Source organism: Hylaeus anthracinus, unplaced genomic scaffold, assembly GCF_026225885.1.
Source record: "Hylaeus anthracinus isolate JK02 unplaced genomic scaffold, UHH_iyHylAnth1.0_haploid 11985, whole genome shotgun sequence".
Lineage (NCBI taxonomy): Eukaryota > Metazoa > Arthropoda > Insecta > Hymenoptera > Colletidae > Hylaeus > Hylaeus anthracinus.
Genome location: NW_026534333.1, coordinates 11700201 through 11713204, shown reverse-complemented (window position 1 = coordinate 11713204; position 13004 = coordinate 11700201). Strand labels below are relative to the sequence as shown.

General features: G+C 38.0%; 2 protein-coding genes across 10 annotated transcripts in view; one reads left to right on the top strand and one right to left on the bottom strand.

Moving 5' to 3' along the window:
• The window catches only part of LOC128886837 (chitin deacetylase 1), a 16522-nt gene extending 5937 nt beyond the window's left edge, over positions 1-10585 (bottom strand). Inside the window, exons 1-5 of one of the 9 annotated variants that reach the window (XM_054142021.1) lie at positions 10193-10585; positions 9994-10086; positions 9549-9919; positions 9336-9452; positions 5133-5278 (exon numbers count right to left, since the gene is read on the bottom strand). In XM_054142021.1, the coding sequence (XP_053997996.1) occupies positions 5133-5278; positions 9336-9452; positions 9549-9595 (310 nt within the window). In that variant the 5' untranslated portion in view covers positions 9596-9919; positions 9994-10086; positions 10193-10585. Of the gene's footprint in view, positions 1-150; positions 1302-1416; positions 2010-5132; positions 5279-7768; positions 8263-8293; positions 8442-9335; positions 9453-9548 lie in introns of those variants that run through there. The other 8 variants (XM_054142020.1, XM_054142022.1, XM_054142019.1 and 5 more) reach the window with 8 other exon arrangements.
• Positions 8695-12639, top strand: LOC128886842 (sarcoplasmic calcium-binding protein, alpha chain). Its single transcript, XM_054142031.1, has 5 exons — positions 8695-8986; positions 10616-10782; positions 11033-11162; positions 11354-11457; positions 12377-12639. Exons 1-5 carry the CDS (start codon positions 8935-8937, stop codon positions 12503-12505), a joined length of 582 nt encoding a protein of 193 aa, XP_053998006.1. The 5' UTR covers positions 8695-8934; the 3' UTR covers positions 12506-12639.
• Positions 12640-13004: the final 365 nt, after the last annotated feature.

The following is a 13004-nucleotide window of genomic DNA, read 5'->3' as shown; positions in this document are numbered from 1 at the left end:
AATGGTGTATCTTTTACCAAGTAATTTTAGTATTTTCACAAGATGGCGTATAATGTCTTGCTTGGTTTTTTAAGTGCGTTACTGTCACTTCAGTTATTGCACTGAATCCATACATGACAGTACAATTATTTCTATTTTTCTTGACATTACTTTTCCTTACATAACTCCTTAATTTTTGATCAGTTCGCGTTATCGTAATTCTGTACATTGCGTTTACTTTATCTTGTGTTTTGTACATGTCTACTGGGGCCCCACGTCTAGCTAGGGCACCCCGGGGTTGCTAAGCCCGTGCTGTAGCTGCATAATCGCATGCTACAGCCCCTGAGGGACGTAATAACGTCTTATGTAATGTCTCTGAATGCCAATAGCAATATTAATGACAGTTGGCAGAACTATCACTTTGAAATGTCGAAGTAAATGCCTCGCAAGCAAAGAGATTATATATAGTTCATCTTTTTAGATAATCTTAAACAGATACAAACTAACACGAAATATTTCAAATTTGGAATAATAATAAAAATCGACAAGGGCTAACGTCGAAATCCATTCTCTGGAAACTTTCACGAACCCCTTTCGCACAGTATCGAAACAACCGTTCGAAGAGAAATCCTGCTGTTTGCCCCTGACGTTTTCACTCGGTAGCAAAAACGGAAGTGAAATTATTCAGTACGCGGAAGCACGAATGTCCCTCGCGACCGTCGATTTTCCGCTTCTTTGAAACGCTTTGTTCAACGCACCGAATCGTCCTAGACCGATTCCACGAGTCACGATTCGACACTTTTTTAAATCTTCGAATGTTCTTCGTCGATCGATTTGGCAGAGGTTGCGTTCTCGATACGTTCACTGCGGCAGCTTTTTCCTGGACTTTCTGTAGGCACTTGGAATCAACGACGACACGAAGAAGAAGAAATATATCGATTTTGTTTTTATGGGCGGGCCACTTTCGTTATGTAAAACAACACAGAAATCACACGTGGTATAAGAATCGCGTATTTCAGGCAAAGATAAACATTATTCGTTATTCGAACAACAGATGAATAACATTTTATTGGGAGCTTTTTATTCGAAGTTTCACACTCCTAGCTATAATTACACGAATACAAGTTATGTTAAGAACCCTGTGATAAGAATCCCCCACAGTATAAGTTTCAAGTTAGCAGTCGAGTGCGAATATTCCAGAAGCTTTCAACAATTATCTACACAAATGTTTGCTTGAAATTAAATGGCATTCGACTCTTCCGCAGTGAATGTGTTAACGACAGCGCGTGCACCGTCTTGTTCATCGCTTTGCATCTATACTTTCCTTTCGTACAGTGTAATAAACTCTTTACTGTTCTCGTTATTATTATCGTTTACGCGACGCAAAGTAACATTTAAAGTGTCGCACCGAGACGCGCCGAAAGTGCTGAAACTCACCGGAAAATGCGAGCGCAACGAGAAGCAGCGAGCGCAGCTTCGATTTCATGTCGATCGCCGACCGAGACGATTCGTTTCAACGTTTCTCGTTCCTCGTACGAGGGCCCGCACTTTCCAACTGACACCTCCCTCCAGAACCCAGCCTTATATGATGAGTATTCGCTTTGCTTGCCGATCTTCCGCGCCACTTATTTTCACTGACCACCGATCGGGAAAATGTGGATCAACGCGCCGATGAAAACTCGCGCGACCGCGAAGGAAATCGTTGCTTGCCGACTTGCTGGGTTTCGACTTTCAACGAATTCGTTACGCGATGGAACAGGCAAATAAATTCGATTCGAGGCTTTGACTTCATCATGATCTTTAGTGAGAAGTGATGAAAAGTGATTGGGAATGATTGAAGAAAATTCGCGTGCGAAGTTTAAGAGCACACTAACGACTTTCCGTGGCGCCTTCAGATGTAGTCACAAAGACATTCTTATAGGCCTATAGTACCATCTACTATAGTATACATACTTTCTTATAGTCCTATAGTCCTGTTGTATTAGGTTGTTCCAAAAGTTTCTTTAGTAATTTGCCCTCGATTATTTTGTGTGACAGTGTTTATATAAATAGACAATCTAATTTCTTATACAGGGTGTCCCAAAACTCGGGGAGGAGCCGGAAATGAGGGGTAGCTGAGACGATTCTGAACAACAATTTCCTTTGCAAAAATGTCGGATGGGGCTTCGTTAAGGAGATATTAAGCGAAAACCTCGACCAATCAGAGCGCGCGTAGACCGTTGGAGCGGCCGCGGTAGCGAAGGCTACGCGCTATAGGCGGCAGCGTCAATGTCCTTCGATGCACGTCGAGTCGCTTGTTCGCGTACAAGCGCGGCCGCCAGTGCGTAGCCTTCGCTACCGCGGCCGCTCCAACGGTCTACGCGCGCTCTGATTGGTCGGTGTTTTCGCTTAATATCTCCTTAACGAAGCCTCACCCGACATTTTTGCAAAGGAAATTGTTGTTCAGAATCGTCTCAGCTACCCCCCATTTCCGGCTCCTCCCCGAGTTTTGGGACACCCTATATATCGATGTTGTAACAGTAATGGAGCAAAATGAATCGTACACAATTTAGTAATGCAACGTTAGACATAAAATATTGTGTATGTATTACTTATTAATAAAACGAAAGAAACTTTTCGGACAACCTAATACTTAAACAACTAAATACAGTGAGAAAAAAATAGATAGGCTACGAAAAAAAGTAGCTATTTATCTAAGTTGCGAAATTAACATGAAAAAAACAATTAATCGATAGAAATGTTGGAGCAATAAAAAGTATTCGGACAACTGTTTAAAAGTACTTTACTGGAAATTTGATGTTTTCTAATTCGCACGGAGCAGTAAACTAATGTGTTCACGTTACAAACTCTGCTGTAAATGGTTCGTCATAAGAATCGTACAAATACTTGCTTCTATACTTTCACCCACTTTTCGCATCTTTTTGTTAATTTCAGAAATTATATCAACTAGTAAATGTTGTTTGGACTATATCTGTCTTAGAGACTTCCGAGAATATGTAAAATATCATTGATTATAGAAAAGAAAGTTAAGAAACTACAATTTCACACAAAATTTTTGTGGGAAATTGATCGGTGTACGAATATATTCTATACCCACTGTAAGTAGATAGTAAAAGGTGGAAAATAAGACTGTATAGTATATTTTTAGAATTCTGTGATATGGGCTAAATAGAACACAAAGACGTAAAATCAATATTAAAAATAAAAATAGAAATTATGACTGTGATGTTAAGCGCAAAATAAAGTAAAACTACTCCAAAAAAAGCTGTTCTTAAATTAATCATAGATATAAGCAATAATTCTAAGGTAAATTACAGAAAAATAAGGTCTCCCCTTTAGCTGAGAAAATGCAATTCCGACGAGAAAAGTTATAATAGTTTTTAAATAGTTTGTAATTGAGTTAAGTAAATGTAACATTAAGTTAACTAGCATAAGTATTTCTTCTATCTCATAGATATAAAAGATAAATACGGATTAACTTAAGTAAGAAAGTGTAAAAAATGTATTTATATGATAACCCAAAGAATATGTATAAGTTTGTACCACATGGTGGTGCGATGAGTAACTGAAGATCGCTTTCACCTTAAATAAATAAAGTATAAAGTATAAAGTATAGTCCTATTGTACCATCTATTATAATTCTAGTACTACTACTAGTACTATAATTTCATGTCCTATCGGTTAAAGCCCACTTCTGTATAATGTGTGAATTATGAACTCGTGATGATAATATTCTCTGAGATTAATATTTAGATTATACAAACTGTCTGATACAATCTATCTTCTGGTGCACTCGATGCACAATATTGCAAACTTTCTTTACTTGCGTAGAAATAGCTGTTATCAAATTTAAAGATTAACTTTCTCTAACGTAATCTCCTTTTTCCCAACAATTGCATACGAGTATGAAAAAGCTGAATGCATCGATGGGTAAAAGTACAAATGGTGATCTACTATTCTTTACTGAAAGTAGTTACGTTTCCCAATTGCATAGTGGAGAAGAGAAATTATATAATATTATATAATGAGAAATATATAAATTAACTAATGAGTAGTTGAGCCAATAGGCATGTTACATGCTCCTATAAGGAAACACGCGCGAATTCCACACTATTTCCTTGGCAAACTTTATATGGATTGTTTTTATTGAATTCCAAATCTGGAAGATTATGCAGGAGTTAATTGCACCCGTTCGCCTTATAATACTGAAACACGTCTCTCGCTAATTAAGATACAAATCAATTTTGGGCATTGAAACTACTTTCTTCACACTAAAAATTTCTGTCATGTCCGACATGATAAATATTTGACATGGTAAAAATGACGATGGTACGTATTAGGAGGTGACGTGTGTTCATTAACCCTTTCTAAATGAACGTTAACCCTTTGTAGATAAACGAAATATTCTCAAATTTATAGACAATTTCTACGTTTATATAATAACATTCAATAGTAATGGTCAATTATTAGTGCAGTCACATTCTGTCAAGCACCGATAGGGAACACATTCTAGATCTAGTTGTTCGGTAACTGCTCGTTAATATCTAACTCGTTGATGTTAGACTGATTCAGGAAGAAAGTTTTTTGTGTATCACGATGAAGGAAATACAATACAACGTTTTAAATACGTTTCACGTGGGAACGCTCTGACACTTTAACACTGTAACATTTTACCGACTGATAGCCTATTAATCATCTGCTTACCATGGCAAGCAACACTTTCTTATCTATTACTGATATAGCATCGTACGGTCCCATCATTTCGAAATATTATGTAAATATTAAACTAGAAAATATTCGAATAGATAAAATAAATATTGTAGAACACTAACGCTACCAGTCGTTAAAGTGTTAAGTAGAGGTGAAGAGAGGAGAAGGAAGGGCTGTCTAAGTTGTCTTCGACGAGCCAAACGAAACGAGATGATGCAATCGCGTAAAATTGGTATTTTACAATAGACTCGGTCTCGTCTCTGTTTAGCTGTACTGTTTTTGGGAAATGGCCGCGTACCGGGAATTTCAGAAGGTCGGGGAGCTGCTGACTGTAAAACGTCCGAACATACGCACGTGGTAATTTCGTCGACGAAGTTAATCTATTCCAGATGACGATAGCCAGCGCAAATCGACGTTTATATTTAAAATATTCTACTCTCTACCTCGTTTCTGGCGAATCTCTGCTTTGTAGCCGTTTCGTTCCACCTTGAACATCGAATACGTCGAATCCGTCGAAACCAATGTCACGGTCGGATTCGCGAAGGGAACTTCGTTGTTTTCATCGAGGATCTTGGTTCGAGGTAACGATCTACAGACGAAAATAATCTCTTAGGAACGGTGAAATTTTCCCTATCGTAAACTGAAACCATTCTGAGGTTAGACATTTATTTCTTATTTATTTATTTGTCTTTATGAACGATCACAACGTTTATACGCATTGTGTATACACAAAAGGAAGACGATATAGGAGAGGAAAAGTGAAGAAAGAATAGAACGTTAAGAATATTTTTAAGTGGCTTTGGATAATTCTTTTACTGCCAAAATCATTTTTAAAATTAAAAATGATGATGATATTATTGTATATCATTCATAAATACCATGTAAATGATTGTAAAGTTTACGAATAATTACTCTGTTTTGTTAAATTATTTTTTTAATTTTCTTTTAATCTGTTCTGCGACCAATGGATAAGTTTCCTTTTGAATATTAATTTTGCACGACTGAAAATGTTTTGTGCTATCACATTAGAGTAAATGAAACGAAACAGGGGAAAGGTAGCTACTCCTTTCTTGTTGGTCTTTTAGAACAAAAATAAATTTGGCAGTGTCAACAGGTAATTTATTTTGTACGTTTCAGCTTCATTCGTCGAGTTCAATAAATTACCTTTGGGTATTTATTTTTGCTCCAAGACACCAACAAGAAACAAAGAGCTCCCCATCTCCTATTTCGCATAATCCGCTGTGATAACTTGAAATATTATTAATAAATATTAAATATATTTTACGAAATTTTGCATACTATCATAATAAATTAAGTGAAATAAAGAGTGAAGAAAGGTAGCTCTTTCTTGTTGGTATTTCGGGGGCAAAGATAAATATGACAATACCTGAAGTTAATTTATTGGTCCCAAAGAACGAAACCCAAACGTTGTATTAAATAAATTACCTGTCAGCACTGCCAAATGTATTTTCGTTTTAAACAAAAATCAGCACTCTAGGAAAAGCTTCCATCTCCAATTTTATTATAACCAATTTTAACTATCGAAAACAATAAGTACGAATTCCATTTTTTTTTCTGCTGGAGTGCGTCATGATCGTATGTATGTATCTTTCGCGGGAACTTCTAATGCAACTTTGCGATTACGTTTCGCAGAATTTCCATAAATAAAAAGCTCCGGTTGCGAGTGGTTCGCGCGTGTAGCGTTGTAAATACGCGATCTCGGTCACGGTGAGGTGACGACAGGCGGATTTAATTAACCGCCATCGAAGAATGATTTACATCGAGGCAATTTAGAGCACGATGAACGCGTTAGCGTACATAGATGGAAACAGAGGCGAGGCTACTTTTACAATTCCTCTGGTAATTACCGGTCTTCGCGGGCCGTCGGCCAAATAATAGCCAGTTGAGAGGCCATTAGCATCTTCGTAGCTGGGGACACTAACGCTTGCGTGCTCGTCGAACAATCAGAATTAGAATGCAAAATTTACCACGGAAAAAACACGAGAACACTCATTCGACACGCGAGGATTCGTCTCATTTAGAGGCGAAGATTCAATGTGCTATTTGAAATGACAAATTAATTAATAATTTAAATGGTTCACGGTTAATGTTTAAGAATATTCACAGCCTTGCGTATACGATAGTAGAAATTACGATTAAGAAGAAGCAACGTACATGACCTTTCGTTTGAATTACTCTGTTAATCTATTATTACTCAACTTTGTCGTTTAAATAGAATTTCAAATTTGAGTGGAGAGCATCTTGCAAGGAACAAAGGCCTGGTGCCGATTGGCGGTGCCACACCGTGGAAATAATTGCCAACAACCGAAGATAGTCGCACTTGAAAGTTGCATTTAAACCGGGAACACCTTGGCTTTGACTTAATTACGCCAATCTCCCGAAGCGTCGAGACGATTTTCGTGTCCAATTAGCCGTAACGACGTTGACGAAACAGGACTGTTGACAGAACGGATTTAAACCATAGAGATATTATAGATAGAATAGAGGAACCGGGCCCCTGCTACAGTTAAAAAGAGAATGAGAATCACGGTACGCATTAATAATGCTTTCTTTAATGCGAATGTGAAATATATGCGTAATTATTAAAAATATAAACGATAACCATTTGCCATTAACACGTTGACTGGCAAACGAATATTCTTGAAAATTTCTGCTAAGATTAAATATTATTTAAACTATCAGAGTCTAGGTAATGAAATATTTAGCGTGGTATTTAATTTTGTAACCACATCAAAACTCATGAATTTCATTTAGATTCATCTCCTGTGACGTCTAACTTTCAGAATTAATCTTTCTAGTTCTTGAGTGAGAAACACTGTCACCCATATATGGGTGACATGGCGTACAACGTGTTAAATAAGCAACTCGTTATCCCTATTTTTTTTTTTTTGAAGTCGTCCGCCAAGTGAGAGATCCGAAAGGAAGCGAAAAATCCGTGAAAGCGAGAAACAGATTAATGGAAAGAGCACAGAACGTGTGTAATGTTTTCTCTTTCTCTGTTTTGTGTACGAGTTCCTCCTCGTCACACTCGAGAACAAAGTCAAGCTCAATAGCATACCTCCCTTGAACTCGCCGGTCCCGATTGAGTTGCTTATTTCGAGACGATACCGTATCCAAAAATGTGTCCAGTTCGTGGATAAAAACGTTTTGAAGTCAAGGAGGTCAGCTTTCCTCTGCGAGAAAGCATTAGTTACGAAAGGGCTGTTAAAATTTATCCGAATGGATTTGTACCCTTGTTCATAATTATTAAATGTCTGATACATGGACTTTCACCACATTTACGCACAATTTCATCATTCGTGATTTTCGTCTCATTTTAACACGCAGAATCGGCACCACGAAGTTTCCACTACCTGTTGCCGAACACCCTGTATCATATTCCACGAAACACCGTTTAGGAAACGCTGCGCTATTTCAGAAGTGTTTCTCAAACATCATCTTCCCGCAGACTTCTTTAACTATTCGTATCCTCCGTGACTAACCATCCCTTTGAATATTCAACGAATATTCGAATATTATAAAATGAATATTCAATGCTTCACTAAATGGAAATAAATGACTCGAATAAAAAGTTACTCTCTACCGTTCGACTCCACAGTAAAATGCGAAAGAGAACTAAAAGAGTCGCAGCAATGAACGTGACAAAGGGCACGCGCGTGTTTTCGTAACGAACTGTTCGGATCTGACCTCGTAGGCACGGGACAACGAATGACCATCGGAATTGTCGAAGCCGAATGAAAGAAGAAAAAGCAAACAAATAAGAGGACAAGGGAAGACGAAGACGCGGCGATGAAAGCCGATGAAAGCCGATGAAAGCCGATGAAAGTCGGCGAAAGTGAATACACTTGCGGTTGAGTTCGGTGACTGTGTCACGGTGACACAGCCTCCACTTGAGGCCCCACTTCCCCCTTTGTCGCAAACAGAAACGTTCTGTGTCCTTCCGTTAGGGAGGAGGTGGTACTCTAAACTTAGACGACGACTCGGGGAGACTCGACTCGAGTTCAGTGCGAAACCACCATCCTCGCGAGCCACTTTCTCCGTCTCGTTTATCGAACGCGATCCGCTCGTCTTTCCTCACGCTGATTCGAGAAACGGTACTTCGGTCATCTTTCAGTCGCGGTCCATTTCATCTACCGACGAAGGGATAAAAATACAAAGACAGAGGGGAGCAGCGTTACGAAAGGAGAAGGCAAGACTGGGAAGGCTGGCGTTGATGCAAAGAGGATGGCGTACAGCTGGAACAATCGTGTCGATTTCATTGTAAGGTTTCTCTACGGTTAGTACGCGGTCATTCACGATGCTGAAGCACGTTCAGCGCTGGATTAAGTTTTTTTTAGACATCCCTGGGTACTAGAGCTCCGGTAATATATCCTAAGGAAAGAATAAAAATTGAAAAACGATTAAAACTTTAACTGCCAGCCTGTTTAAGTTAGGTTTAAAAACAGCACTTTAGCTGAACCTGGCATCTATTTGAATACGCATCAGAACAAGACACGTTTGTCTGATACATGTACATTTTTACAAAACTATTAAATCGAATAACCTCGTACAATTATTAAATAAATGGAGTTATGGTGTGCATACATAAAATGTAGTATTTTATAATCGAGCATTCATCGAATTACCTAAAAGTATTTTCTGGGACCTCTGAGCTGCAATCCTTAAAGTCCACGCCTTCGTTCGGTACTGAGCACGCGTGTGATGCTGCTTTTGAGGATCCACGTGCATGCGGGTAGTTCGAACTGCATTTCAGGGATAATATTATCGTCGTTCTGAGGATATCGGTATTATTATTCAGCAGAATACGAATGCCAATGAAGTGTTTCGACTATGCGTACCTGTCCTCGCAGAGGAACTCCTGGATCTTTTTCAAATTCCCTCCCATCGTCTATTTGTTACCTTTGCTAAAAGACGAAGTTTGCACGTGCTAACAGTCGCTGTGTATCGTGAACTAAAACAAAAAATAAAAACAACATATATGTGTCCTTTGTTAACCTGCATCGCGCGGAACGAGGAACGAGAAACTCTTGGCTACGAGAGTGTCATGCTTGTTTAGGATTTAGGTTGACTACAAGAAACATACCACGTCGTCGTCGCGGCGTCTGCAATTGGTCGATGCCAAATTTAAGTTCTTGGCTCTAATTTGTTTTATGGACCATTCTACCCCCGGCCTGGATTTTTCATCGCTCTGTGTTACGTGTTCCACTATCTGCGCAAACAAATAACTAAGTTACTACAAGATTTGGTCTTGCGAATCGATAACTGATATGGACGAGTACTTACAATCGATTACAATATCTCCTTGGAGAGGTGAAATTTGCAGAAAGTTCGACGTTTTATTACTTTTCTATTCCACTGATAAAAGTGAATGGAAATCTGTAAAAGAAATAATAATAAAAATTGAGAGTAAAAAGTTTGGCAAATTTATTAAATGAATAACTTTAGTAGTTTTATTTTACTTTTTCATATACGACTGTTTTACCTTTGTAACCATGGGTAATCCACTGGTGATCCTACTGTATTTGTAATCGATCACGATATTATCGACAAGCACACGCCATCGATCACTGTAGTATCGACAGGTACTCGTTGATAAAATCAAATTCAAATCTGAAATTATCTACCGTACCGTATCGATAAGTAATTTTCTATCAAATACATTTAATTGTATTCACGCTTTGAACTGGATTGATGTTCGAGGATCGTACACATACATGACTTCTGCCAAAATGTGAAATATTTGGAGCGTGTCCAGGCGTGCGATGGCAAAAATCTCCTTAGACATAAATTGGCACGTACCGATCGATTAATCGCCCGACCCCAATTACACGCATTGCGTGAATCTCCAACAAAACAGACCTAATTAACGACATGTACGATTAGACGGCGTATTTATCATATTCAGACACGGACAACAATGGCATGGTGGAGAGGCACGATTTCGAGTGCATGGCGTTGAAAATGACCCTGATCGAGGGAAAGGGGGAGTTTAGCTACAGTCGATACCAAGAGAATCTGCACATCATGCTTTCCTTGTGGGACGAAATCGCGGAACTCGCAGATTTTAATAAGGTAATATATTACTTAATCTCGTTGTTAAATGTTAACTAGTTGCTTTTCGTTAGTGTCGAATCTAGACTTATCGCAGTATGAAACTAATTATTGAAAAATTGAAATAAAATGAATCTTTGCTCTATACGCAAAGTTCACAACTGTTTGTAGGAAGAACGCATTTGGATATTCCAAAGGATTCTGTGTATTTATATTCAGGCCTAATTTACAATTTTATTTTTCGGAACATTCACTTCAATTTTTCTTACAGGACGGTATTGTAACTATTGAGGAATTCAAGGACGCGGTACAAAGAAGCTGCGTCGGAAGAGAGTATCGAGACTTCCCGCAGGCGATGAAGATGTTTATCGATAGCCACTTTAAGCTGGTCGATTTAAACGGTAACAGGAATAGGATTTTATCTATTATTGGTAGCTGTGAATAATCACTCTGAGACAGTAACGCAGTTAAAGAGCAAAGGGGTGGATCATCTACTCTTTCATTTTTCTCTATGAAACAGTTAAAAAGTTTTGTTCCAATATCCATACTAATACAAATTCCATCGATAGTATCTTGTTTTTATCATTTTCAGACGACGGAGTGATTGCTGCCGATGAATTTCGCTACAATTGCGTGACGAGGATTCCCGTAGACAACATACACATTCTGGACGAAGCCTATCAAAGCCTCCTAAATGTAAGATCACGTTTTAGGTACTTTTACAAATCAAGGTCGTGACAATTCCATTTTTCATCAGTCTACATAAGCACGACCCTGCAAACAATCTTAAAACCGTGTGATCTGATTTGCTATGCCAATGTTTCTCAAACTTCAGTACTCTGAGAACTCCCTCGATTAAGAGAAACTGCTGGTGGATCTTGTAGAATAGAATTAAATTATTGTCTAATATATTGTCTTTCTTGTAAACCATTTCTTAAATTTCTATACATTGTTCACTAAATGATACAAGAGTAAATACGAAGTGGATTCAAGTGAGTTTTAGGATCTATCAAATATTAATATAGACACTTTTGTACCAAATTTTGGTTCTTTTCATTCCACTACAAAGTTCCTCTTTCTCTTCTGGAAGTTCACGAATTTCAATTTGAGAAACGCTGTGAAATGCACCCTTTTTGTTACATCGAGTATATAGATAGAACTTCTTTCGACCTTCTGCGAAACAAGACCAAACTCTTCCGTTAAATACACCGGATCTGTTGAGTAGCTCTCGTGTAATACGTAAACACAAAATGCAAACAGTAAACAAAACCAATGAAATCGCGAACGTAACCTAACTAATTCTGACTTCGACGCAGGAGAACAATAGTTTGACAGCTCGCCAAGATTCTGTTTCAATGCTTTAGAGTCGACTGTCAGGACAAGCATACGTTTGCCATTAAAAAATGTCTACTATTGACATTCAACTGCGCCATTTCAATCTGCTTAAAACGAAGATCGCATGATGCACAATGTTTACGCCGGCGAAACCTAATAATTTAAAGTCTGCATATTTCAACACGAATAATTCAATAAATTAGCAACGAAAATAGCGCGAATGTCTATTAATTTTTAAATATTTATCAACTGACAGTGTTTTGTTTCTTCTTGGTCATAGGATGACGACAGGAGACGCGGTGGATTGACTTTGTCACGCTACCAGGAATTATACGCCCAATTCCTCGGTAATCCGGACGAGAATTGCCAGGCGGTTCACTTGTTCGGACCTCTCCATGCAATGGATTGATCAAAGATCGTTTCGAGAACAGCAGTTCTCGCGTGCATGTACAAAAGACAACTCTAACTCTGTTTAATAATAATTGTTATTTAATTTCTGTAAGAAGACGATGCAATAAATCGCATATTTTATCGTAAACTCAATATCGAGTCGTCTTTCTGCGTCCTAGTAAAAGTAGAGATCTAATTCAGTTTGAATCAAAATTGGCCCATAAATATATACGATTATCTCTAGTAGTTTTTCTGATATATATTCACGACAACGGTAAATAACCTTTTTCTCTATTTTCAATAATAAAGTTAAGATTAAATGAAATCTTACTTTTCTCATTTTCAAGCCTCGTAATTTTCATTTGTTTCATTTTGAATTCATATTTATCAGGAAGATTCCATGGGCTAGCTTTCCTCTCGATAATTGTTGTCACTTCTAATTTTAATACTCAACATGATATGTTGGACAGAATTGCAACGCAGTCGTTTCTATTAAATTCCTCTACTTCTCAGAGTCG